This window comes from Bufo bufo, chromosome 5 (assembly GCF_905171765.1).
Source record: "Bufo bufo chromosome 5, aBufBuf1.1, whole genome shotgun sequence".
Lineage (NCBI taxonomy): Eukaryota > Metazoa > Chordata > Amphibia > Anura > Bufonidae > Bufo > Bufo bufo.
Window position 1 is genome coordinate 533423561 of NC_053393.1, and position 27092 is coordinate 533450652.

General features: G+C 50.7%; 2 protein-coding genes across 4 annotated transcripts in view; one reads left to right on the forward strand and one right to left on the reverse strand.

Annotated features, from left to right (window-relative positions):
- Positions 1-8576: 8576 nt before the first annotated feature.
- On the reverse strand, positions 8577-13752 carry RPA3 (replication protein A3). Its single transcript, XM_040431244.1, has 4 exons — positions 13515-13752; positions 11223-11297; positions 10614-10722; positions 8577-9124 (listed from the first exon to the last, which is right to left on the reverse strand). Exons 1-4 carry the CDS (start codon positions 13614-13616, stop codon positions 9042-9044), a joined length of 369 nt encoding a protein of 122 aa, XP_040287178.1. The 5' UTR covers positions 13617-13752; the 3' UTR covers positions 8577-9041.
- A 210-nt stretch (positions 13753-13962) lies between these two features.
- The window catches only part of UMAD1 (UBAP1-MVB12-associated (UMA) domain containing 1), a 37033-nt gene continuing 23903 nt past the window's right edge, over positions 13963-27092 (forward strand). The window contains exons 1-3 of one of the 3 annotated variants that reach the window (XM_040431242.1): positions 13963-14136; positions 17233-17302; positions 17408-17510. In XM_040431242.1, coding sequence (XP_040287176.1) covers positions 17429-17510 — 82 coding nt within the window. In that variant the 5' untranslated portion in view covers positions 13963-14136; positions 17233-17302; positions 17408-17428. The remainder of the gene's footprint in view (positions 14137-17232; positions 17303-17407; positions 17511-27092) is intronic. The other 2 variants (XM_040431243.1, XM_040431241.1) reach the window with 2 other exon arrangements.

Below are 27092 nucleotides of genomic sequence, written 5' to 3' on the forward strand. Positions count from 1 at the left end.
GGCGAAATGCCTGAGTGAAAAAAAAATTTGGACGAGAAATGACATCCAGACGGAATCCGTTTTCTATTACACTTAGGATCCACTTGTTCTGAGAAATGGACCTCCAGGCTGGGAAGAACTGAGACAGTCTTCCTCCCACCTGACTTCTGGCGTCATTGCGGTTTGTCTTTTAGTCTGTTTTCCTGGGTTTTAAACAAAAAAAAAAAAAAAACACAGATCTTTTAGGAAACGTTTCTCTTTCACTTCTATTACTTTGCCTACTCCTTTGCCTTTTAAAACTGGCCTGGCGTTTACAAAAAGGAGATTTTTGTGAAACTCACCTGTAAAATCTTTTTCTCGTAATTTCCATTGGGGGACACAGACCATGGGTATAGCTTAGAGATATTACTAGGAGGGACACTATGCAAAAAAAGAAGCTCCTCCTCCTCGGGCTATACCCCCAGGCACCTCCAGGAGAACTTCAGTCGTTGCAAAAGCAGTAGGAGAAGGAGAACGGAAACAAAACATTATGGAAACCATCACACAGCACACCCTAAGGCGTAAACCAAAAAAGGGGGCAGGAGCTGTGTCCCCCAATGGAAATTACGAGAAAAAGATTTTACAGGTGAGTTTCACAAAAATCTCCTTTTCTCGTTCATTCCATTGGGGGACACAGACCATGGGACGTCCCAAAGCAGTCCATGGGGTGGGAAAAAAGAACAAATCCAACACCGCCAGGAATAAACGTCCAGTAGTCAAACCGGAACCACAGCCTGCAATACCCTGCGCCCAAGAGCAGCATCAGCCGAGGCCAGAGAGTGTAACTGATAAAACTTTGTGAAAGTATGTAAGGACGACCAAGTGGCCGCCTTACACAACTGGGAAACGGATGCGCGATTGCGTCTAGCCCAGGAAGCACCCACTGCCCTTGTGGAGTGAGCGGTAATCCGCGACGGCGGAACGTGGCCGCGAGCGCGATATGCCGCAGCAATAGCGGAACGGATCCACCGCGCCACGGTGACCTTGGAAGCCGCCAGGCCCTTACGGGACCCTTCAGGAATCACAAAGAGAGAGTCTGAACGCCGGAAGGAAGCGGTAGCCCCCAGGTACACCTTCAGGGCCCTGACGACGTCCAGGGAGTGGAGAGCACATTCCTTGGGGTTCACCGGAGAAGGACAAAAAGAGGGCAGGACAAGATCCTCGTTAAGGTGGAAGGGAGAAACCACCTTGGGCAAAAAAGAAGGCACCGGCCTGAGCACCACCTTATCCTGGTGAAAGACCAGAAAAGGTTCCCGGCAGGAAAGTGCGGCCAGCTCCGAAACTCGCCTGATGGAGGTTATGGCCACCAGAAAAACTACCTTCCAGGTGAGTAAAACCAGAGAGATCTCCCTCAGAGGTTCAAAAGGCGCCGCCTGAAGGGCGCGCAGAACCAAGTTGAGATCCCAGGGGGGCAAGGGAGGCACATACGGAGGAACCGAATGCGCCACCCCCTGCAGGAAGGTTTTTACAGGTCTCAAAAAGGCAATGGACCTCTGAAAAAAGATAGCCAAAGCAGAAACCTGACCCTTTAAAGAACTGAGCGACAGACCCATGTCGAGGCCGGACTGGAGAAAAGACAGCACCACTGGGACAGAGAAACGTAGGGGCGAGTAGCCCGATTTCTCACAAAACACCAGGAAGGCCTTCCAGGTGCGATAATAGATTCGTGAAGAAGCCGGCTTTCGAGCCCTGATCATGGTTCTTACCACCGCATCAGAGAAGCCTCTCTTCCTCAGGATGGCGGTCTCAACAGCCACGCCGTTAAACGCAGCTGCCGTGAACTCTGGTGGAAGAGCGGCCCCTGAGACAAGAGATCCTCTCTGTCGGGCAGAGGCCACGGGACGTCCGCCAACATACGAGCGACGCTGGAGAACCAGGCGCGACGAGGCCAATCCGGAGCGACGAGAATGGTTGGTATCCCCTCCGCCTCGATCTTGCGCAGCACCTTCGGCAACAGAGGAATCGGAGGGAAGACGTAAAGGAGGCTGAACCGCTGCCATGGAAATACCAGCGCGTCCACCCCGTCCGCCCGTGGGTCTCGAGCGCGGGCAAGATACACCGGCACCTTGTGGTTGAGCCGGGAAGCCATCAAATCTACGTCCGGACGGCCCCATCGGTGGCAGATGTCCTCGAACACCTCCGGATGGAGAGACCACTCTCCCGGATCCACCTTGGTGCGACTCAGAAAATCCGCCGTCCAATTGTCGACTCCCGGGATGTACACTGCCGACAATACTGGAACATGAGACTCCGCCCATAAGAGGATCCTCGCTACTTCCCGCATTACTGCCCGACTGCGAGTCCCGCCCTGATGGTTGACATAAGCCACAGCCGTGGCATTGTCCGACTGAACCCGCACCGGGCGAGTCGCCAGGAGAGGAGTCCAATGGGAGAGGGAGTGGAAAATCGCCCTCAATTCCAAAACGTTTATCGGGAGACGGGATTCCTCCGTCGACCAGACACCCTGAACTGTGAGGTTCCGGAGAACACCTCCCCAACCGATGAGGCTGGCGTCGGTGGTGACTATCGTCCAGGAGAACGGAAGGAAGGACTTTCCTGACGATAGGTTCAGGGGAGACTGCCACCAAGGGAGAGACGCTCGAACTTGCCGGGACAGACGAACAGGAGTGTCTAGACCCCGAGGGTTCTTGTTCCAGAGGGCAAGGATCATCTGTTGTAGCGGACGAGTGTGAAATTGGGCGTACGGAATCGCCTCGAAAGAGGAGACCATAAGGCCCAGCACCCGCATGCACTCCCGAATGGTGGGACGTGGAGAGCGTAGAAGGAGCACCATTGCCAGACGAATCTGGGAAGCCTTGGAATCTGGAAGAAACACCCGAGAAATCGAGGTGTCCAAGATCATCCCCAGGAACGAAAGTCTCTGGGAGGGGTGCAGAGAGGACTTGGGGAGATTGATCAGCCATCCGAACCGTTCCAGGGATTGAACCGTGATTCGGATGCTGTCCTCGGCCTGTGGAAGAGACGGAGCTTTTATCAAGATGTCGTCTAGGTATGGTAACAAAGAGATGCCCCTGGTGCGAAGAAGCGCCATGAGAGGCGCCAGAATCTTCGTAAAAACTCGAGGGGCGGTTGCCAACCCAAAAGGTAGGGCGACGAACTGGTAATGACGCCCCCCTATGGCAAAGCGCAGAAAGCGATGGTGGGACTCTGCAATAGGGACGTGCAAGTAGGCGTCTTGAATGTCCACAGACGCGAGAAATTCTCCTGGACTCAGAGAAGCAATAACGGAGCGAAGGGACTCCATGCGAAACTTCCGCACCCGTAGAAACTTGTTGAGAAGTTTTAGATCCAAGATTGGACGTACTGACCCCTCTTTCTTTGGAACAACGAACAGGTTTGAGTAAAAACCTGTCCCTTGCTCTTCTGGGGGAACGGGGGAAATGACACCACGGTCCAGAAGAGAGGAGACCGCAAAAAAGAGGTCCGAGGCCCTGGCTGGATCCCCCGGAACGCGAGAAGGGAAAAAACGTTCCGGCGGGCTGGACGCGAACTCCAACTTGTAGCCGGACGTCACCACTTCCAGAGCCCAGGCGTCCTGAACGTGAGCCCTCCAGACCTGTTGAAAGGAGAGCAGACGGCCCCCCACCACGAGGGGTGGGGGCACCCCTTCATGCGGAGGGTTGCTTGGGAGCAGGAGGACGGGCTGACTGCGCCCGAGGCCGCCAAGAAGGCTGGGGCTTGAAGAAAGGCTTCTTGCGGGAGTCCTGGGACCCCCCTGCCGATGAGGATGACGGCGTCCTGGCAGTGGAGAAGCGACGAAAGGACTGGCCCCGGAAACCTGAAGGCCGAGACCGAAAGGGACGCTTGGTCCTGGGCTGGGGTAGATGAGTGCTCTTGCCCCCTGTTGCGGCAGAAATGAATTCATCTAGTTGAGCCCCAAAGAGCCTGGACCCTTCAAAGGGAAGGTTAGCGAGGGATCGCTTGGATGAGGCATCAGCATCCCACACCTTCAGCCAGACCTCCCTGCGCTGAATGACAGAGAGGGCCGAAATACGGGCAAAGAGGGAGCCGATGTCCATTGAAGCCTCACAGAGATATTTAGACGCTTGAGACATCTGGATGATAAAATCCAGAGTATCTGCAGAGGCGTCCTGCTCTGACAGATCCTGGTGGTGGCGCTGCAACCACGTTGTAAGGGCTCTGGCGACCCAAGCCGACGCAAAGGCCGGTCGCAGGGAAGCGCCCGCCAGCGAGAAGATGGACTTGGAAAGTGAATCCAAACGTCTGTCCACCGCATCCTGCAGAGAGGAACCGTCTAGGACGGGAAGGGCCGTGTTCTTGGCTAACCTGGCCACCGGAGGATCTACCTTAGGGGAAGAAGTCCACTTTTCCACTGTGTCAGCTGGAAAAGGATAAAGCGTATCCATACGCTTGGTGGCCGAAAATTTTTGATTAGGTCGATCCCAAGCTTTTGATAGGACCGCAGTGAATTCCTCGTGAATAGGGAACACGGCGGACTCCTGTTTCTTGGGTGGAAAAAGGGAGAACTCCCGACTAGTGGAGGGAGGAGAATCCCCTTGTATATTAAAAGTGTCACGGACAGCTGCCACCAACTCGGTTACCATGGTGGAAAGCTTAGGCAGGGGTTCCCGCTCCGTGACTTCGTCTGATCCGGACAATTCCCCATCGGATTTGCGCTCCCTGCGAGGGGGGAGAGTCAACCGGGCATGCCTCAAGGCGAGGGGGAGAAGCGGAGTCATCCGAGGAGGAATGCTGCCGCTCACGCTGCCTTTTAGAAGTCAGACGCCCTCTGTGAGAGTCGCTGAGAGGGGATGGAGTGGTGGATGCCACTGGAGTAGTAGCCGCCATGCGCTCCATGAAGGACATGGCTGCCTTGGCAACTAAGGCCAGATCAGCTGCCGCATTAGACATGGCGGAGGCCCAGGCGGGTACCGCTGGATCCGCAGGGGCAGAGGGAGGACCGGGCTGAGCAAGAGAAGGAGGCTGATCCTGTCCGGGAGCAGGGCATGAGTCACAGGAACCAGTGACAGAAAAAGGCCTAAGGCATATTTTACATGACTCCAGTGGAGCCTGAGAGGAAGCCTTGGAAGGCTTAGGGGCCCCAGGTTTAGGCATGATGGTATTCCAAAAAAGATTTCCTACCAGGTTGCTGCAATTCCTACCACCCAGGCAACAGCAGAAGTCTCCGGTCACCGAGAACTGAGGAGCTGCACGGCCGCAATCCAGCAGAGTCTCCGGCGTAGGGAGAGACAGAGCTGGACGCCGAGGCTCCGCCCCCTTGGACGCGTCATTGCGGCGCGAAATAAGCGCGCGAAATAAGCGCGCGCGCGCGCACTTCAAATACACCCCTTCGCCAGAAACGGCGCAGCGGGGGTTAATATCGGGAGGAGCAGGCCGGCGGGAGCTGCAGAGAGCGCAGCGGCCATAAGATAAAATACACTCCTTCAGTGCCAAGATTGCCGCCGGTGCGGCCATAGTCTGAGCTGCAGGCAGGTATCAGTGGAATCACCAGCCCTCCCCAGAAGGGCCCCCTCCCAACGGGAAAAAATGCCCCCAGCCGGTCCTTCTCTAGCTCACCTCAGGTCACAGAGCGCCAGACAGACGACATGAAGGGGTGGGGGGAGGGGGGGGAAAGGAGGGAGATTGAAGCAGGCAATACTTATCTGCACAGCATGCTCCCTCGATGTCCAGACCAGCAGGGATTCACCTCTTCAGACGTCTGACTCCAATCAAGGAGAGCAGTGCTCTGGTGGAGGGTAGGCAGCAGGTGTCCCAGCAGCTGGTGGGATGCCAGAGCTAACATGTCGAGCCTGGATCCACTTTTCTTCTGTGGGGGAATGGGAGGTAGCCAGGAACCTTCAGAAGACCGTGGCAGACCCTCCACAGGGGCCAGGAAAGCGCAATGCTGACCTGCGTCCCCATCTGAAACCAGAAAAAAATAACAAACAGGAGAAGAATAAATGTCAACCTCCTTGAACGGACACTAAGCAAAGACTGAAGTTCTCCTGGAGGTGCCTGGGGGTATAGCCCGAGGAGGAGGAGCTTCTTTTTTTGCATAGTGTCCCTCCTAGTAATATCTCTAAGCTATACCCATGGTCTGTGTCCCCCAATGGAATGAACGAGAAAAAAAAGTTTTCTGGGGAACAGACAACCCCTTCTTTTTGTCAGAGGCTCTAAGATGTCCTCCAGAGAGGAACCAAACAATCTAGAACCTTCACATGGGAGAGAGCAAAGTCTAGACTTGGACCCTTAAGATCCCCTTTCCATGATTTAAGCCAAATAGCACGCCTTGCTGCATTTGACATGGCAGCTGCTCTGGCAGAAAAACGGACATCAGTAGAAGCGTCTGCAAGGCAATCTGCTGCCTTGAGGAAGGTTGGGAGGTAGGATAGTAAGTCCTCTCTAGTTTTGTCTCTACTATGAGATTCTAGTTGACCTAACAATAGCCTTAATGACCTGGAGACCCAAGAGGCGGCAATGGCCGACCTGAGACTTGTAGAGGCACATGCCCAAGTACGTTTAAGATAAACGTCTGCTCTTTTATCTAAAGGATCTCCTAAAGCCTCAAACGGAAGAGCCGATTTTTTTGGCTATTTTAGCTACAGGGGCATCTACAGAAGGAGCTCTGTCCCATGCGCCCACCACAGACTCTTAATATGGATATTTCCTCTTAACAGAATTCGCTATAAAAAAAAATTGTCAGGGTTTTTCCATTCTTTCTTAATCAGTGCTTCTATGTTCTTATAAACGGAGAAAAAAATGGCGTTTAGGGCCAAGGCCCTCAAAAACCTGGTCAGCGAAGGTCTTAGGCTGTTTTATACCCTCCAATTGTATCGTGGTTTTTATGGCTTTTAAACAAAGGCTCAGTATCTTCAGGTGGAAATAGCGCTTTCCCCGCTGAATCCTCATCTGATTCTATGTCTTCCCCAGAAAGATCAGAATCAGAGTCCATGTTATGGGTACGCTTTTCCGGTGATTTCGGACGGCCCCGACTGAAAGATTTAAATTCAGATCGTACCAAGGCCTTAATGGTTTTAGATAAGTTAGTCACGAAAGAATCCCATAGCTTATCTATACAAGCTTGACACAGTGGTTTAGCATATGAAGCTGACCACGCTACTCTACAGCCTCCACATTCTTTATGTTTAGTTTTGCTGGAAGATTTCTTTTTGTAGGTAGCAAAAACACCTAATACCCAAATTTATTAGTAGAGGATCAATCTCACCAATTCATAGAGTCAAGCTTCCCCACTCCTCAAGTCCAATACCGGGCTTGTGGGCCTCGAGGGTTCTAAGGGATTGGCACATCCGGCGTCAACTGGTTCCGACATGTTTCGTGGAGGCTTCAGATCCTGCACAGCACTGTGTACGCACCATGGATGGCTGTCCCCCTCCTGCTGCCGATTTATTACGAGCCTCGGCATCTTTTACACCAGGCCCAAAAAAACACTTAATCCATGAGGCAGGTGAGCCCTCCCCCCCTCCGGTCAGCGCTGCCAGAAACAGCCTCAATGCGCCTGAGCACGCTCCGCCATTTTGGAAGTAGGACACCAGCCACGGCACTACTATGGACCTGGAGCCGCCTGAACACAGCCACCGTGACTCCCCAATGAGGCTTGGGAGGAAGCAGGACAGACTTAGGCGACGGCTCCCCCAGGAGACTTACGCCGCCATGGATAGGTCCCGTTACGTTGTTGTAGACCCGATCCTTCCCCAGCCCCCTAAAAAAAAAAAAGAAAAAGAAGGGAACTCCTCAGGTACCTCCTATAGGGACAGGAAACCTGAACTGAGGTGTGAACCATTTTACCTCTTCAGGTTTCCTGTCCTGGATGGGAGGTCATAGTCTCATGGGTGAGGGGAAGAATGAATAAAGCCAGCAAAAGGAGGCCATATAGACAATCACAATAAGTGCCTTGTATTAACTTTCCATACATGATAAAGGCCATTTGCTTAAGGGTACTTTCACAGTAGCGTTTTTGGTTTTCCGACATTGAGTTCCGTCACAGGGGCGCAATACCAGAAAAAAAACTGATGAGTTTTATCCTAATGCATTCTAAATGGAGAGCATTCCATTCAGGATGCATCAGTTCAGTCCCTCTTACATTTTTTGGCCGGAGAAAATACCGCAGCACGTTGCAGTTTTCTCTCCAGCCAAAAATCCTAAACACTTGCCGGATGCGCCATTCATTTCCATTGAAATGCATTAATGCCGGATACGGCCCCGGTTTCGCGGTCTGCGCATGCACAGACCTTTAAAAATAAAGAAAAAATGAATAAATACTGGATCCGTTTTTCCAGATGACACCAGAGAGACGGATCCGGTATTGCAATGAATTTGTGAGACGGATCCGCATCAGTCTCACAAATGCATCTGTTTGCGTCCGGATTGCCGGCGATGGAACTGCCTGCCGGAATCCTCAGCCGCAAGTGTGAAAGTACCCGAAGTCGGACAACCTCTTTAAAAAAGTGTTTATAGGCTGTTATAGGGATAGCGGCCATACACAGTCACTGAAGCAGTCAGCCCAACAGCTTTCTCTCCCGACTCCCCCCCCAAACACAATACACATTCAGTTCACGTTTTTTTTTGTTTTTTTTATTCCACTCCAGAGCCTTGTTCTCCTGTAGGCTCTTGTGTTTGTCCTCAGCACAACAAGGACTTTGCTCCCATGAAAGAACAGGAGACACCCTATGGACAACAGTCACTTGCTTCTAGCGAGTCCACCTACAGCAGCAGAGGGGCCCCAGTTGTCACAATGCAGTTCTATCCTCAGCTCACCCAACAGCTGCAGACTCCTAGTTTAAAAAAAATAATATATTCCCAACATGAACACATTACGTGAGATTTACAGAAAATCCCCGACAGTCCGGCTCCCATCGGAGCAGGCCGAGGGGGGAGGGGGTCTGTAACAGCCTGCAGTTCCTGATAAACATCAATGAATTCAGGTAAAAGCAGAAGCCAAACCCGGCTGCTGGAGTAAAACGATATAGGAGGAGGTGACAGGCTGCAGAATCCAGATTCCTAGTGGGTAGAAGAGGAAAAACTTATTCCAGTCCTTTCTGTCCAAAGGGATAATACTGAGGAAATTCCTGAATGATCTTCACAGCTTCATCATAAAGGCCCAGATCTGGAGAAACATACAGAGAAGAATAAGGCAAGAGAGTCAATCTATACACGAGACCGCTTTCATTTACTCAGTCAAGCATAAGGTCATCTCTCCCCAGAGGGCACCCATAAGTTACCCCAGTGTCCTCAAGGGGTGCCTAGGGCTCTGCAGAAAGTCATTCTGGGGGCCAAATGTACAGCTACATGCAAATACTACCTGCTCACACAGCAAGGCGCCCAAGATGACCGTTTATGGGGGGTCCTTGCAGTGACTTCGAGAAGGCAGGTCCATGGAGAAAAAGAGGATACAGGCTGTCCTGCCTCTGTGGCCATAAGTAACCTCTGCCACCTAATGCATCTATAACAGGGGTCAGCAACCTTAGGCTCTCCAGCTGTTGTAAAACTACAATTCCCAGCATGCTCCATTCATTTCTATGATAGTTCTTAGAAGAGCAGAGCATACTGGGAGTTGTAGTTTCACAACAGCTGGAGTGCCGGAGGTTGCCTACGCCTGGTCTATAATAATAAACTGGGTAAACTCTTTAAAAATCTACCCAGGATTTTATATAACATTTTTATATGCTGTATGCTGGCTATTTGTAGTACAAAGAAGGACCACAAGTAGCAGCACACCGCTGTATGCACTGAATAAAGAGACTGCACTGCTGCTATACTTACTATATGAAAATTAGAAGCTCTTTGCGCACCCTAATGATCAGGAATAGGTCAGGCCCATCTACCAGCGACAAGGTGAGGCAAGACTGTAGGTCCTGTCTGATAGAAGCCACCTTGTCACTGGTAGATGGGCCCCGACATATTCCTGATCTTTAGTGTGTGCAAAGAGCTTCTAATTTTCCTATAGTAAGTATAGCCGTGATGCAGTCTATATTTATGTTTTCAATGTTTGCATGTCTTTGTGCATAAAGCAGTGTGCTGCTACTTGTAGTCCCTATTAGTTTTTGCATTGCAGCCATGGTGGTGTGCACCTGAAACTCCATTATACTTAGTTTGGAAGCGCTGGTCTATCTTTTTGTGGTACAGTCAATCTACTATGCCATGTGCCGCTTGTGCAGGGGGTGGGAGACTTGGGATTCACCAGGGGATTTCCCTGTGGGCGAGTCCATGGTGTACCTGCCTGTGCTGTATGTTAGCGAGACTGGCCCTGGGAAACTGAGAATGTATTCCCGAATGAGCCATGCCAGTGCAACAGATTGCCCAAAAGGGCATAGGACAAAAAAAAACTAAACCACAGCCCAACCCAAAAGGGGGGTCATCCAGTTTGTTGCACTCAGCGCAACAATCCAGGGGTGATCATAAGCAGCTGCAATGTCGGTATGTATCGAAAGTGATCACAGGATACAAAGAGGATGACACCGGCCACTTCATCTTGTTCCCTGCTCTGCTCTACAATACAATATCCCATAGGTGCTGCTCCTTCATTCTGAGGACAAATGGGGGTCACTACAGTCTGACCGCCCCTACCAATCGGCAAGTGAGGTCCTATCCCTTACCAAAAGAGGCGACGTCTTCTCTGAAAGGCAAGTAGGACACCCCCATGATTGTGGCTTTCTGGGTCACTTTGCCGACAACTTCAATCACACCGGATAATTCTTCGTCAAGCTGAGAAATGAAATAAAGCAAACGGTCATTGGGATATGAAAAGTCCATCTTCTAACATCTCTGTACCTTCTTTCAAATGCTTGTCAGGATCTCTGCCTGCTGTCACTGTATGATAATCTCTGCTTACTGCTAAAAGATAGAAGCTAAGACTCCCATGGCAAGGTTCCCATTCAATGACAGCAAGTAAAGTTCTTGCAAACTGAGGAATTTATAAAGTATATTAGAAGAAAAAAAGAAAAAGAAAGATGTTTCATTAGACCAGGGATGGCCAACCTGCGGCTCTCCAGCTGTTGCAAAACTACAACTCCCAGCATGCCCAGACTATCTACAACTATCAGCCTACAGCAGGGCATGGTGGGAATTGTAGTTTTACAACAGCTGGGGAGCCGCAGGTTGGCCATCTCTGCATTAGACCATTAATAAGCTTCATCTGATGAAACTGGAACACCCCTTTAAGAGCTCTTTCCTGACCAAAGTCAGCCCCTATAGGATATACTTACTGGTTCTGCTAGTTCCACCGTGGTGTTCTTTCCAGCTCCATCAGAAAGGACAAATGACGTCCCCGTTGGGTGAACCTGTCACGGACAAGAACAATGTCAGTCAGGGATCTGTACAGGCAGCGGGCAAAGAAAAATCCTGTACAACACGATGTCAGAGTTCTGCTCTAAGACCCAGGAGATACCAGCACTGATACAGCCCTATACCAGTGCGCTATGATCACTTGGAAAACTACAACTCCCAGCAGGATATACACTACAAACTCCACATACTCAGATACTGGAATTGGATTATTCCCTTGCTAGTAGAAGTATAGAGGATCTGTCGGCTCTCCTGTGTGGTGTAGTATAGAGGATCTGTCAGCTCTCCTGTGTGGTGTAGTATAGAGGATCTGTCAGCTCTCCTGTGTGGTGTAGTATAGAGGATCTGTCAGCTCTCCTGTGTGGTGTAGTATAGAGGATCTGTCAGCTCTCCTGTGTGGTGTAGTATAGAGGATCTGTCGGCTCTCCTGTGTGGTGTAGTATAGAGGATCTGTCAGCTCTCCTGTGTGGTGTAGTATAGAGGATCTGTCAGCTCTCCTGTGTGGTGTAGTATAGAGGATCTGTCAGCTCTCCTGTGTGGTGTAGTATAGAGGATCTGTCAGCTCTCCTGTGTGGTGTAGTATAGAGGATCTGTCAGCTCTCCTGTGTGGTGTAGTATAGAGGATCTGTCAGCTCTCCTGTGTGGTGTAGTATAGAGGATCTGTCAGCTCTCCTGTGTGGTGTAGTATAGAGGATCTGTCAGCTCTCCTGTGTGGTGTAGTATAGAGGATCTGTCAGCTCTCCTGTGTGGTGCAGTATAGAGGATCTGTCGGCTCTCCTGTGTGGTGTAGTATAGAGGATCTGGCGGCTCTGTGTGGTGTAGTATAGAGGATCTGTCGGCTCTCCTGTGTGGTGCAGTATAGAGGATCTGTCGGCTCTCCTGTGTGGTGTAGTATAGAGGATCTGTCAGCTCTCCTGTGTGGTGTAGTATAGAGGATCTGTCAGCTCTCCTGTGTGGTGTAGTATAGAGGATCTGTCAACTCTCCTGAGTGGTGTAGTATACAGGATCTGTCAGCTCTCCTGTGTGGTGTAGTATAGAGGATCTGTCAGCTCTCCTGTGTGGTGTAGTATAGAGGATCTGTCCGCTCTCCTGTGTGGTGTAGTATAGAGGATCTGTCAGCTCTGCTATGTGGTGTAGTATAGAGGATCTGTCAGCTCTCCTGTGTGGTGTAGTATAGAGGATCTGTCAGTTCTCCTGTGTGGTGTAGTATAGAGGATCTGTGGCTCTCCTATGTGGTGTAGTATAGAGGATCTGTCAGCTCTCCTGTGTGGTGTAGTATAGAGGATCTGTCAGCTCTCCTGTGTGGTGTAGTATAGAGGATCTGTCAGCTCTCCTATGTGGTGTAGTATAGAGGATCTGTCAGCTCTCTTGTGTGGTGTAGTATAGAGGATCTGTCGGCTCTCCTGTGTAGTATAGAGGATCTATCAGCTCTCCTGTGTGGTGTAGTATAGAGAATCTGTCATCCCTCTGTTATTCCTCCTGGAAGGCTATAAACAGGATACCGCCCACATTAACAGATGTGGCAAAAAGATTTGAGTGCCGCAGATTTCGCTGCTTCCGTTTTTATGGCAGGATCTGCATTAACTGGACTCTAATGAAGAGCGACCTGACGAATTAGAATTCATTGTAAAGTCGTTCCTCGCCATGAAAATTAACCTACTCCCTTCATTGCAGCCACAATATGACCCGTCGGCCTCATCTCAGGAGAACGTGTGGCCGAGGACGAGGCGGGCGATATCCGGCATTCTGATGAGGTGTGAACACGGCCTGAGAACAGTCTGCCAGGAGGTGACATCCAGCACGTGGGGGCGAACCGCAGACGTCTTCAGAAAGAAGGGTGAACACTGGAAATTCTGAAGGCCAGTTATTAAGATGGCTGCCAGCAGAGTGCACCCCAAAAACATCGACAAAAACACAGCAAACCCCAAAACCTGCGCCAGTCTCAGAACCTCTACATTACCGCACAGGCTGGGTGACATCTCCATGGACAGAGGCGAGGATCCCCCCCCCCCCGGCTGTCAGTGTTCTTACATTTCCAGGAGGAATAACAGAGGACAATGAGAGCAAGGTGACGGAATCTCAAAATGCTGAAATTCAACCCTAAAAGATGTGTAGGTGCAAGGACTACTACTGCTGCAGGAAAGCTACCAAAAGAGCCGGCTGGGCGTTGTAGTTCCAGGAAAGGGGCGATTATGAACACACGGCGCCATTACCTTCTCCACGCGGCCCACAAAGCACACCGGCTGTCCGATGTACTGGGCCAGCATGCTGGTGTTAATCCGAGGCCGCGGCACCTCGCACAGATCTCCCATCATCTTGGTCAGCCAAGCCTAGCCCGCGCAGCAAGCTTTCTCTGGCGGGAAACCAGTGACAAGACCACCTGACACGGAGCAGCCAATCAAAGCGACACTGTGACGATATCGACCAATCAGGACGAACCTGCCTGACTGATTAGCCAATAAAAAAGTAATAATAAAACGCCTCAGACGAGGGTGGAGAGTTTGGGCTCAGCTGCCGCCATGTTTGTTATGGGCACTGTTCTATTACTGTAGCGTTTTTACAGTTCAGCTACACTTGGTGGGGGGAGGAGGTTACAGAATAGATTTGAAACATGAACCCTAGTAAAATGATGGTGACTTTGCGTTTTATGGTAGGAACCATATGCGACGCGGAAAGATGGAGGGAGGGATATCTGTGCTGGACCAAAGCGCATGCGCAGTTTGGGATTTTTTTAACGGTGTCGTCGTACTGATTAGTCACCTGATTGATCGCTGAGGGGGGCGTGGTCAGTGGTTTCAGAGGCTTGTGGTCGGTTACTATCGATCTGGCGCTGAGGTAAGTGGGTCTGGGCTGCGGTAGGTAGTATTTTTGGGGGCGGCTAACAGATATGGCAGCCATTCCTAGCAGGGGGAGGTAGTGATGTGTTGTGAACCCCCTGCCTTTAGAGGATTGTGATATCCAGGTGATAACTCTTCACAAATGCCTTCGTATTTTTAGACTTTTGCGCTCTGCCTTTTCTACCCCCACAGCTTGAGCGAATAGGAAATGTGGCGCAGTTGCCGTATTGGACACCGGCTTTGGTAGGGAAAGTCACATGACCAGAAAGTCTCGCCAAAGTTACGCCAACCTCCTCTTTTAGGTTGTGGACAAATTGCGCGGACGCGGCTGTCTGGTGTCTAGTGAAGAGCGCCACGTTGTGTCGCCGTCTAAAATGGTTTCTATGACAACATTGTAAATGTCTTTTAAGTGCACTGAGGGCGGGTCCTGGTTACTCTGTGCACCCTGCTCCTCTGTCAGTGAAGGAGGAGAGGGAGGGGCAAGGGTGCACCGAGTGGCTTGGGCCCGCCCTCAGTGCTCTTAACTGCTCATTTGCATATGGATTAACCCTTAGGATACCAGAGTTTTTTGTTTTTGCGTTTTAATTTTTCTTCCCTATCTTCCTTGAGCCGTAACTTTTATTTTTCCGGTCACACAGCTGTAGGAAGGCTTATTTTTTGCGGGCGCTGGTTGCACTTTCTAATGCCACCATTTTATTATGGCACACCGTGTAGTGGGAAGCGGTAAAAAAAAAAAATTGAAAAGCAATGTGTGTGGTTTATTTTTTATTTTTTTTTAATCGCCATATTCTGATCCCCATAACTTTTTTTTATAGTTATATCTACTGAGCTGGGGGAGGGGGGGGGCTCATGTTTTACAGGACAATCTGTAGTTTTTATTAATACCATTTTGGAGAGTGTGTGACTTTCTGATCACATTTTATTAATTTTTTTTGGGTGAAGTGATGAGAAAATGGCAAATTGGCCATTTTGACCCTTTTTTCCGTTAGCCATTAGCCGTAATGGAAAAATATTTTTATATTTTAATAGCACAGGCGTTTTTGGATGCAGTGATGCCCATCATGTTTGTTTTTTGTTATTTAGGTATTAAATTTTTTCTATTCTATGGAAAGGGGAGTGATTTAAACTTTTTATATTTTTTTATATATTTAACAGTTTGTTTTTTTTAATGATTTTTGAATCTGATATTTGAGCCTACAAAATATATATATATATATATATATATATATATATATATATATATATATATAAAATTTATTATAATTATAATTTTTTTTTCTGAATCCACTTTCAGACCCATGATTTGTACAGAATTGCTCATTTCTTACGTTGGTCTGCAACCTGCTGGCCAAAATAAGAATTGCAGCTTCAATACCCTGGGTCTCTTCAGCGAGACCCAGTGTATTGAGTTCAATTACCGGCATCCTCATTGGGTTTTTCACCCTTTAGATGCCGTGATCCCACTTGATCACGCCATCCGAAAGGCTTTAATGACCGCAATTGGCATTATTGCCTTTTGCGGTCATTAGCCGCTGGTCTCTGCTGTTTGAAGCAGCAGAGACCTGCTGGCCATGTCACCCACTGCACGAGCGGGCGCCATGTTGGCACTTCGCTCCAGCACAGTACATGTATGGCACTGGTAGCAAAAAGGTTAAAAATACTTTTTCTCCAGAATGAAGCAACGGTGACAGGTACCATTACATTTAGCAGAGCAAGGCCTTCGGTGACCTTCCTGCTGACAGGCTCCCAGGTTGTCCGTGATGATTAATAATCTCAGACAAGCCTCAAACTGGTGTAAAATAAAGGATTCCATACTCGCCTCTTGATTTTTATATATATATATATATTTTTTTTTTTCCCTGCAGATCTGTTCCTCCTGAGAGAGAACAGCGCTGGAGAAAGAGTTAAGGATAGCATCATTTTTATTTTGCACCATTCTTGTCTGAAATTTTTGGACAACCCCTTTAAGTAGGTCCCTTAGAATGGGAGCAGCCACTACACAATGTATGGTGCTGCTGTGTGGTTCCAGGGGCTGATCCGTGGGGGTGGGGATGCTGGGAGTCTGACCCTGCCGCTCTGCCATTAACGACCTATCCTTAGGGTATGATATGGCAGCACGGTGGCTCGGTGGATAGCACGGGTCCTGGGTTTGACTCCGACCAAGGGCGACATCTACATGGAGTTTGTATGTTCTCCCCGTGTTTCCTCCGGGTTCTCCGGTTTCCTCCCACACTCCAAAGACATCCTGATAGGGAACTTAGATTGTGAGCCCCATTGGGGGACAGCGAGGGATGATAATGTCGGCGATATAAATGAGTATAATAAATAAATCTGACCACATGGGGTTAGGGGCTAGGACACAGCCGTATAAGCCGTAAGCTGCAGCAGTATAAAAATAAAGGGGTTGTCCAGCTTTTTATCCTCAGGATAGGCCATCGGTAGCTGATCGGCGGAGGTCTGACACTCCGCACCCCGCCGATCAGCTGTTTGGGTGTAGCTCCAGAAGTCAACGCCAAAACCACACAGCACTGTCCGCCGTGTAAGGGGCAGAGCTCGTCGCTGCAGCAATGTAGTCATTAGCTCCCCGGACAATCCTTTTGACTAATTGGAACCAAATAGTTTTTATTTTTTATTGTTGTTCATGATAACATATAGCTGGGATGTGCCCCCAACTTCAGATGGGTGCGGGTCACACCTCTGAGATCAGCTCCTATGTACAGAACGGGGCCCCGAAGTGAAGGAGAGCACACCGCGCATGTGCAGCTTCTGAAAATAGCTAATAGAGCACGTGCTCAGGTAGCAGTGACCGGAGAGCGTTCTGTGCGTGTGCCATTTTCAGAACTCCCTGAGCAGTGAATGGAGGGCGGCCGCGCATGCGCTGCTGCTGATCCCTGTTCACTTCGGAGGTACTGTTCTGGAGAGAAGTGTGGGACCTACTCCTATCTGACATTGATAACATATCCTGACAATGTGCCATCAACGTCCCAGAGGAGACAACCCCTTTAATGGCAGTTTTCTTGTTCCTGCGCAGTCCCCAACAGTGAACCCTGAGCAAATGATTTGGTTCCAGTTTGTTATTTTGCTCCCATTGCAGATTGTACGGTTGCCGCCACCACAGCCCCACCGCACCTTGTGGCCGCACCCTAAGGGTATGTCATCAGTAGGTAAATACTGGAAAAACCCGTAAATATTACAGCCGTGACTCCTCACTTGTTATTTTCAGATGTATCAGTGGTCTAAAATATAGTATTTTTTTGCTATTTTTAAAGGTCCGGCGACAAAGCTCCGCAATGTTCAGCTTTTTCCGGAAAAGCCAAGATACAAAGAAACATCCGGTGTCGGACAAAGAGACTGATGGTTTTGTTTTCTTGGGTAAGTGCCTTAAAGAGTCGGTCGGTCGGTCCACTCCGGACAACTACTGTCCCTATTCCATTCCTATTCCTCTCCATTAGCCAAAGGGAACAGCCTTGGCCCCAACCTGGTTGCCAGAGGTATCCCAAAAAGTAGATTCTTCCACCACTCACCACACACTGTAATATGGAAAGAGATGCTGGAGAATCCACAAACCCGTGCCGTCCAGGACGCCGCCTTCCCCCCCATGTAACCGGTCCAAAAGTACCAGACCCCCTGTCATGGTGAGGGTTAATGTTGTGTCTACACCGAAGCAAAAAAATTAGGAGAAACCAGAAGGACAAGATATTTTCCGGGCACCCGATTTACACCCAGGAAACACTACAGGGTGCTGAGGGTCTCCTCTTTTTATTTAGATTGCTCTGTAGGGCTATTCAGAGCCCCAAAATCTTCCACGAAAAATTTGACAATTCCAGTCACATGATGGGAGGGTTGGTTATGTGTCGGCCCTGCTCACCCGTGTGCTAAAAGGAAGTATATACTGTCACCTTCCCATAGGTTTCTATGGAGCCAGTGCGTGACCAAGGAGAGTCCTTTTCTTATGTATTGGACGGGTTCTTTTATGCCTGGATACGGTTTATTTTATGATGCTGAATAGTGTAACCCCTGCAAAAAAAATATAAAAAATCACCCACTCCGCTCTCCATGAAGCCATCTGACTGTTGGGCAACTGTCTGCAGCAGGAGCTCTGCCCCACTCCAGGCTAATTATTGCATAGCGTCTGTTTTAGCGTTTTTGAGTGTGGAGGCTCTTTTTTTATGTAGATGTTTGTGGCATATATGAGCTTTGCAGATACTCGTATAGCGGATTGATATTTGGCTTGGCTGTATTTCCTTATGTCCCAAGGCTTGTTAAAAAATCTGACTTTAAGGCCTCTTTCACACTTGCGTTGTCCGGATCCGTCGTGCACTCCATTTGCCGGAAGTGCCCACCGGATCCGTAACACCGCAAGTGAACTGAAAGCATTTGAAGACGGATCCGTCTTCAAAATGCGTTCAGTGTTACTATGGCACCCGTAGTGGGGAGCGGGGAAGCAGTATACTTACCGTCCGTGTGGCTCCCGGGGCGCTCCAGAATGACGTCAGAGCGCTCCATGCGCATGGATGACGTGATCCATGTGATCACGTCATCCATGCGTGTGGGGCGCCCTGACGTCACTCGCTTCAGCCCGGGGAGCCGCACGGACGGTAAGTATACTGCTCCCCACTACACTTTACCATGGCAACCAGGACTTTAGCGTCTTGGCAGCCATGGTAACCATTCAGAAAAAGCTAAACGTCGGATCCAGTAATGCGCCGAAACGACGTTTAGCTTAAGGCCGGATCCGGATTAATGCCTTTCAATGGGCATTAATTCCGGATCCGGCCTTGTGGCAAGTGTTCAGGATTTTTGACCGGAGCAAAAAGCGCAGCATGCTGCGGTATTTTCTCCCGCCAAAAAACTTTCCGGTCCGGAACTGAAGACGTCCTGATGCATCCTGAACGGATTTCTCTCAATTCAGAATGCATGGGGATAAAACTGATCAGGATTCTTCCGGCATAGAGCCCCGACGACGGAACTCTATGCCGGAACACAACAACGCAAGTGTGAAAGAGCCCTAAATCATGTCCAGTCTTTAAAAATAGCACCTTCTCGCATAGCCATGAGGTTTCTGCTGTTTTACACAGCATAGACTCCGGGCTAATGTCTGCGATTAGCGATAATGCCGATCACATATATATATCCACTCAGGTCAAAAGTGACCACACCATCTGAGTGGTGAAGATGGGGGAGCCACATGCTCCTGAGACCGGGGAAGCTGTTTATATTCCAGTGATAGCCCAGAAAAAAAATCATGGGCAACGCCACACGTAAAAAATTAACTATTAAAATATAAAGATATTTATCCCATACGTCAAATGGCGTAAAGGAGAAAAAAAAAAATCGAAATGGCCAATTCAACATTTTTTCGCCACTTAACCTCTGCAAAAAAATAAATAATACAAAGTGAACAAAAAGTCATACACAACCCAAAATGATATGACTGAAAAGTACAGATCAAAAAATCAGCCCTCATACATCTGCTAGACACAAATCTAAAAAAGTTATATGGGACAGAATATATGCTAAAAATAAAAAAATAATTATATTTTTTTTCAGTGTGAAAACACAGTGAAAACAGTATAAATGTGGTATTGCTGTAATTGTACTGACCCAGAGAATGAAGGGAACAGGTCAGCTTTACTGCATAAGGACTCATGCACATGAACGTATTTTCTTTCAATGTCCTCTCCGTTGTTACTCCATGTGCATTCCATTTCCGTTCCGCAAAAAAATAGAACATGTCCTATTATTGTCCACATTAGGGACAAGGATAGTACTTTCTCGCCCAATTTCCTTGGGGGACACAGAAGACCTTGGGTATAGCTCATCTCCCTAGGAGGCGTGACACTAAGTGAAGACTGTTAAGCCCCTCCTCCACAGCTATACCCTCAGCCTGGAGAGAGAGACTGCCAGTTTTTGCTTAGTGTCCAAGGAGGCAAGACACTCCCTGCTCTGCAGGGCTGGTTTCTCCTTGTTTCAATTTTAGATTTTTACTTTGTTTTATTTTCTTTTTGTTCCAGATCATCAGGGATAACAGAGACGCACTAGACCTCTCTGTTCTCCCGGGGTTGAGCTGCGCCAGTGCCGGTCACCCGCACGGCTGCCTCCCCCACAGAAGGCAAGGTGGACCAGGGCAGCCTAGCTCCCCTGCATCCCGCCAGCCCAAGGGTCGCCCGTACGCCAAGTCCCTCCCCCGGCGTCCTGCCACTACGGTGCCAGTAGCTGAAGGGGCGACCCTGCTGGAACGGACCGAGGGTGAAGACGGCTATGGTGAGAGATTGGCTTCTCCAGCCCTACGTCCCCCCCCACCCCCCCCCCCCCCCCCCCTCGGTCTCCTGCGTGCCTGACCCTTACCTGGGCCTATGGACCCTTCTGTCCCTGCTAGACCTAGGCTGGCCCTGGGCTGCCGCAGGGCGACATCTGCTCCCTCTCTCCTGGCCTCCAGGACATTGGCACCCTTGTTCCTACAAGAGGAATGCCTAGGGAGCTGCGGAGGTCCGCACCTAGCTGCCCCTGACGGAGGGGTCATGCAGGCGTCCCACCCTCACAGACCCGGTCTCAGGGTCCCCCTCCCTCTTACCGGCCACTACTTCAGGGCCAGAGGGCCCGCGCCTTGCTGCCACTGACCCTCCCTGCTCTCACGGGCACCGGTCCAGGGGAAAGGTGGTTGTAGCTGCCGGCAGGGGTGAAATCATATGGAGCGCTGTTCTAGGCCAGGGGCCCGCTCCAGGGGTAAAATGGCTGCCGGGTGCAGGGTCCCGACTTCCGGACACCTGGGTGGGCACCGCGGCCTGCAAAGGAGCGCTTCAACAGCCCCGGCCGACCGTCGGAACCTTCCGGTCGGCCGGGCGCCGAAGTCTTGTGTTCCACTTCAAGACGATCCCGCTCTATCCGGGTCCCCGGCTCGCGGGGTGGGCACCCGCGGCCGGTATGTGCCGCTCCGTAGGCCCGGCTGGTACTTTAAGTACTTGCGGCCCCGGTCAGCCGGGCGCCGCTAAAAATTTAGGCCCCGGCTCTTCCGGCCCGCGGGGTGGGCACCCGCGGCCGGTATGTGCCGCTCCGTAGGCCCGGCCGCTACTTTAAATACTGTGCGGCCCCGGTTCGCCGGGCGCCGCAAAAAATTTAGGCCCCAGCTTCACGGCCTACTAGGCCGCAAAAATTCAGGCCTCTGTTGGAGGGGGCTGGAACTTCTCCAGGCGCGAATTTTTCCCGCCTGGAGGTTCCCCCGCCCACAGAGGATGGGCCTGTATGGGTGGATCTGTGCCCTGTAGGTGGCATCTGCCTCAGTGAGGCTGTGTGTTAAAAAAAAATAAAAATAAAATTTTTTATTATATATATGACTTGTGGGCTGCGCAGGACGCTGCAGCCTCATCTCTGAGTGCTGCCTGTATACATGCCCCCCTTCCATAGGCGGCATGGTGTCGTGCTCCCCGGCTGCGGCGCTGCCAGGTTCTTTTTTCCCCTTCTGGGGGTTTTTTTGCCCTCTCCGCGCTACGGCGCTGGTCAAGGTGCATGCCTTTTCTGTAGGCAACATTCGTCACCCTCTCCAGTTATGGTGCCTGCCATGTGCAGGACCCCCCTCCTGGGCGGGATACTGCACTCTCCCTAACTGCGGGTTGGCCTTGTGCATGATCCCCCTTTCTTTGGCGGCCTACTGCAGTTTCTCCGGATACAATGCTGGCCATGTGCACGTCCCCCTTACATAGGTGGAACACGGCACTCTCACTGGATTCGCTGCTGGCCATGTGCGTGCCCCCCTTCCATAGGCGGAACGCTACACTCTCACTGGATTCGTTGCCGATCATGTGCATGACCCCCCTTTTTTAGGCGGAATACTGCACTTTCACCGGATACGGTGCTGGCCATGTGCACGACCCCCTTCCTTAGGCGGAACTCTGCACTCTCACTGGATTAGCTGCCGGCCATGTGCGTGCCCCCCTTCCATAGGCGGAACGCTACACTCTCACTGGATTCGTTGCCGATCATGTGCGTGACCCCCCTTTTTTTAGGCGGAATACTGCACTTTCACCGGATACGGTGCTGGCCATGTGCACGACCCCCTTCCTTAGGCGGAACGCTGCACTCTCTCTGGATTCGCTGCCTGCCATAGGCATGACTCCCTTCTGTGGACGGCATTCGGCACTCTCACTGGATTCACTGCCAGCCATGTGCATGACCACCTTCCATAGGCGATATGATGTACTCTCATTGGATTCACTACCAGCCTTGGGCATGCCTCCTTCCCGGGTGGCGGCATACATACACTCCCTCGGTCGGTGGTTGTTCTCTCGCCTGTACATTGTTGGCCATGTGCATGACCCCTATACATGCACTCTCTCTGGATCCACCGTCGGCCACATCATGACCCCCCTTCCGTGGGCGGTGTACGCACTCTCACTGGATTCGCTGCCGGCCATGGGCATGCCTCCTTCAGGTGGCATACACACATTCTCACCGACTGCTCGCATTCTCCCTGAATGCGATGCTGGCCTTGTGCATGATTTCCCCCCCCCCTTCCTTTTCTGGGCGGCATACTACGCTCACCAGATACGTTGCTGGCCTTGAGCATGGCCTCTAACATGGGCGGAACGCTTGCGCTCCCCTTGGATACGGTGCTGGCCTTGTGCGTGACCACCCCTCATTCCATGGGTGGAATTTTGCACGCTCACAAGATTCAAGGCTGTCCTTGTATGTGCTGTACTGGACTTGCACATGTTTCCCTTCATTGGCGGAGTAGTTACACTCTCACGAAATTTCGGTGTTGGGTGAATTGTTGCACACTCACTTAATGCTAGGATAGCCCTATGCATGTCCCCCTTTTCCCTAGGTGGACCTCCTGCGTTTCCGCTGGATACTGTGTGGCCATGTGCATGGCGCCTTTCTGGGCGAAGTATGGTATGCCCTACTTCTCTGACGTAGGTACGGCCTTGGGCATCTCCCCCTTTTTGGGGCAGGCCTTTGCATTCTTGCCCACTGCAGTTTGCCAGGTACATTTCCTCCCTTTCGGGGCGGTCAGTTTGCGTTCCATCGCATTCCATATTAGTCTTGTGCATAACTCCTTTCAGTTTGCACTCCCGTAGATACTGTGGCACTCTGTGGCTGGCCCTCTTCGCGGTGTTATATTTTTGCAGTGAGCGGACGTTCTTGTGCGTCGTTTGGGCCGTGTATGCCTTCTCGTCCTGTAGGTGGGTTGGCCTTCTCACTGCTTACGGGGCTACTCGTACGTAGCCTCCTTCCTCCTGCGACATTCTTTTTCTCTTGGGATACGATGATTGCCGCAAGCCTTGCACTATTCTCTAAGGAGATCATTCTGGTGCAGGGTGGTATGATTCTTTCCGGATTGGCGCCCTCGGTGCTTCAGTCTGATCTGCTACCAGGTTCGGGCCGCTCTTCTTGGGAAGGTCACCCAACTTCTCTTGGGTGCTCGCTTATACAGGTCCGGGGGACCTCCACCTTGGGTTCTTCAGGGTATTCGCCTTCTGCGTGGCGGTGAACCGGGCGTCTCTGTGTAGCGGTGTTCTGCTTTTGAGCTGTCCTATGGCCTCTCTGTTGCCCACTCCCCCTTTTTTTGTTGGAGGGTGTTATACCGGCCTCTGTCTCGCCTGCCTTTTCTCGCCGGCTCTGTTTGACTCCCACTCGGTACAGATCATTCCGATGTGGCGTCTGTTCCGGCCACGCTTCAGAGGCTGTTCCTTCACTGCCCTTCCCTCTGGGGAGAGCATGTTTGTTCATTTGGATGGTTATGGTGTTCCTTTTCAGTCTCCCTTGTCCACACTGGCTGTACTAGCTGTGTGCCTAGTTACCGGGTCTACCGCTTTCTGTCCTCCCGCTGGGTGCAGATTGCGTTTTTTCCATTCTAGGCAATGTTTCGGCTTTGGATTCACCTTCTCGGTAACTTGGGGGGACTACCATTTGGTCAGGATTGTCTTTTGATCTCCCACACCGGAACTGTAGTCTGTCTTCCTGTGGTGGCTACATTGGCTTCGGCTTTAGCCTGTCTTGTCCTGGCGGTTGCTGGGCGGACCCTTCGGTTCCTGTCCGTTTGTCCTTCTGCTTCCCCACTCTGGGGGGATACGGGACAACCTTGCTCGGGGGCCGACGGGACCAGTTCTACCGACTGTTCTACCCGTGTTACTGGTCCGCGCCTGATCATTGGGTTTTCACCCGCTTGCCCAGGCGACTCTAGTGGGCTCGCTAGTGTTCGCTTCTAGCCGAGTTTTTCGTCCAGGATCTGTGGTAGGACTTAGGGCTTTACCTGGGGTTTTGTGGGAAGCTGGGCGTTCCCCCACTCTGCCTTTCTCCATGGTTCTGTCTTTCTCCAGTCCGGCCTGGACCTGGGGCTGGGACTCTGTTGCTTGAAGTATCAAGTGTCATTCCTGTCCTTCCTCTTTCAGCGTTCCCCGTCCCTCTGGGCCTGTCAGGAACTTCTTCCATGGAGCGGCTCTTGGGTTCCTTTGTACTGCCCTCCGGTACCGTCCTGGGAACTACATACTGGGCTCTTGGCGCTCCAATTTTTCCTTGGAGCCGTTACAGAAGTTCTCTCTACTCCTTCTGTCCTGTACGGTTGGGTTTCTGTAGCCATCGTGTCTCTGACGGGTGCCTGAGTGGCGGCCCTTCTTGTTCCGAGCCTTCTGTCTTCCCCCAGGACAGGACTGTTCTCCATTCCGTCTCTTCCTTCCTTCTGAAGGTGGTATTTGTCCTTCATTTCATTGAGGCAGTCGTCCTCCCCTTCCCCCCCCCCCCCCCCCCCCGGGAACGGACACTTCACCGATTTGGACGTTGTTTGGGCCTTGCAGTTTTTACTTGGAGATCTCCGACTCTTGTCGACGTTCGGTCTCTTATGTTTCCAGGAGGTCCGAGCAAAGGGTTGACGGCCTCCAGGGTGGCTTTCTTCCGCTTTCTCAGAGTGGCTCTTGTTGTGGTTGCCGCACCAAGGGCAGGGTTCTGCTTTTGGTGTCACCATTCATTTGGCCAGGGCCGTCGGTTTTTTCCTGGGCCGGAGGCTTTAGGCTTCGGCCATCCATTTGTGCAAGGCGGTCACTGGTCTTCCTTGCACACCTTACCGAGTTCTACAGGGTGCATACTCGGGCTTCGGCGTATGCTGCCTTGGGCCGCCTGGTCTGCAGGCGGCGTTTTTTTTTTTGATGCCTTCGGGTGCTTCGCCTTGGTGCTGTGGTCCCTCCCCCTTTGGACTGCTTTTGAACGTCCCAAGGTCTTCTGTGTCCCCCAAGGAAATTGGGCGAGAAAACGAGATTTTTGTATAACTTACCAGTAAAATCTCTTTCTCGCTCTTTCCTTGGGGGACACAGCACCCACCCATTCGTTGTTCTTCTCTGACTGTTTCCGAGTTTGTTTTACCCTTAGGGTAGTTGGCTTGTTGGTTCCAATTTTTTGGGACTTTGCCTTTTCTCACTACTTGGACACGCAACTGGCAGTCTCTCTCTCCAGGCTGAGGGTATAGCTGTGGAGGAGGGGCTTAACAGTCTTCACTTAGTGTCACGCCTCCTAGGGAGATGAGCTATACCCAAGGTCTTCTGTGTCCCCCAAGGAAAGAGCGAGAAAGAGATTTTACTGGTAAGTTATACAAAAATCTCGTTTTTCTATTAAGGGCCGGCTGTTCTGTTCCGCAAAATACGGAATGCACACGGACGTCCTCTATATTTTTTGCGGACCGCAAAATACATACGGTTGTGTGCATGAGCCCTAACAAAAACTGTGAAAACGAAAACTGTGGCCGAATTGCTTACAACTTGTCTTTCAAAGAACAAGCCATTGTACGGCTTTGTGAATAAAATTTTTTAAAGTTATGGCTCTGGCAAGGCAGGGAGTAAAAAATGAAAATGGAAAAATTGAAAATCGCTGAAGGTGTTGAAGGGGGTTATCCGCTGAGCATTACTTCAGCTATGCACAGGATCTCCGGTCTAGAGAGAGAGATAGAGCTGGATATTGCTATGGATTTGAAAGTAGGGGTGAATAAACACTGCATTTTTGTAGTTTCACTTTCAAATAGATTTGTGACTTTTCCTTTGTTGGCATGTGTGTGTTTTTTTTTTTTTTTTTTTTTGTTTGTTTTTTGTAATTGCAGCATGCTCTGGGTGTTTTTTTTGTTTGTTTGTTTTCCCCCCCCCCCCCCCAGCGTTTTCCCATTGATTCCTCTGTAGAGATTAAAAAAAAAGAAAAATCAGCAAATAACACTCGGAACGGTGCAGCTGGCCCATAATAGAACAGTAGTATCCTTGTCCGTAATGTGGACAATAATAGGACATGTTGTATTTTTTTGTGGAACAGCCATAGGCCTCATGCACACGACCGTTTTTTTTTTTTTAAGGTCTGCAAAAACGGGGTCCGTAGGTCTGTGATCTGTGTCCGTTTTTTCTTCCGTGGGTCTTCCTTGATTTTTGGAGGATCCACGGACATGAAGAAAAAGTCGTTTTGGTGTCCGCCTGGCCGTGCGGAGCCAAACGGATCCGTCCTGACTTACAATGCAAGTCAATGGGGACGGATCCGTTTGACGTTGACACAATATGGTGCAATTGCAAACGGATCCGTCCCCCATTGACTATCAATGTAAAGTCAGGAGTTAATATACCATCGGATCAGAGTTTTCTCCAATCCGATGGTATATTTTAACTTGAAGCGTCCCCATCACCATGGGAACGCCTCTGTTAGAATATACCATCGGATTTGAGTTAGATCGTCAAAACTCAAATCCGACAGTATATTCTAACACAGAGGCGTTCCCATAGTGATGGGGACGCTTCAAGTTAGAATATACTAAGAACTGTGTACATGACTGCTGCCTGGCAGCACCCGATCTCTTACAGGGGGCTGTGATCCGCACAATTAACCCCTCAGGTGCCTTAGGGGGGGAGAGGGGAGGCCGCACTGGCCACCAATGATGGGGGGGGGGGGGGGGGGGGGGAAGTGATTTTAATTAGGTGGGGGGGGGGGGAGAGGGTA

Excerpts from the sequence above, each read along its gene's own strand:
- RPA3 (XM_040431244.1), bottom strand. The coding sequence starts at position 13,616 with ATGATGGGAGATCTGTGCGAGGTGCCGCGGCCTCGGATTAACACCAGC. Across the intron at positions 11,298-13,514 it reads TTGTGGGCCGCGTGGAGAAG|GTTCACCCAACGGGGACGTC; the intron begins GTAATGGCGCCG and ends TGTCCGTGACAG. Across the intron at positions 10,723-11,222 it reads CGGTGGAACTAGCAGAACCA|CTTGACGAAGAATTATCCGG; the intron begins GTAAGTATATCC and ends TTCATTTCTCAG.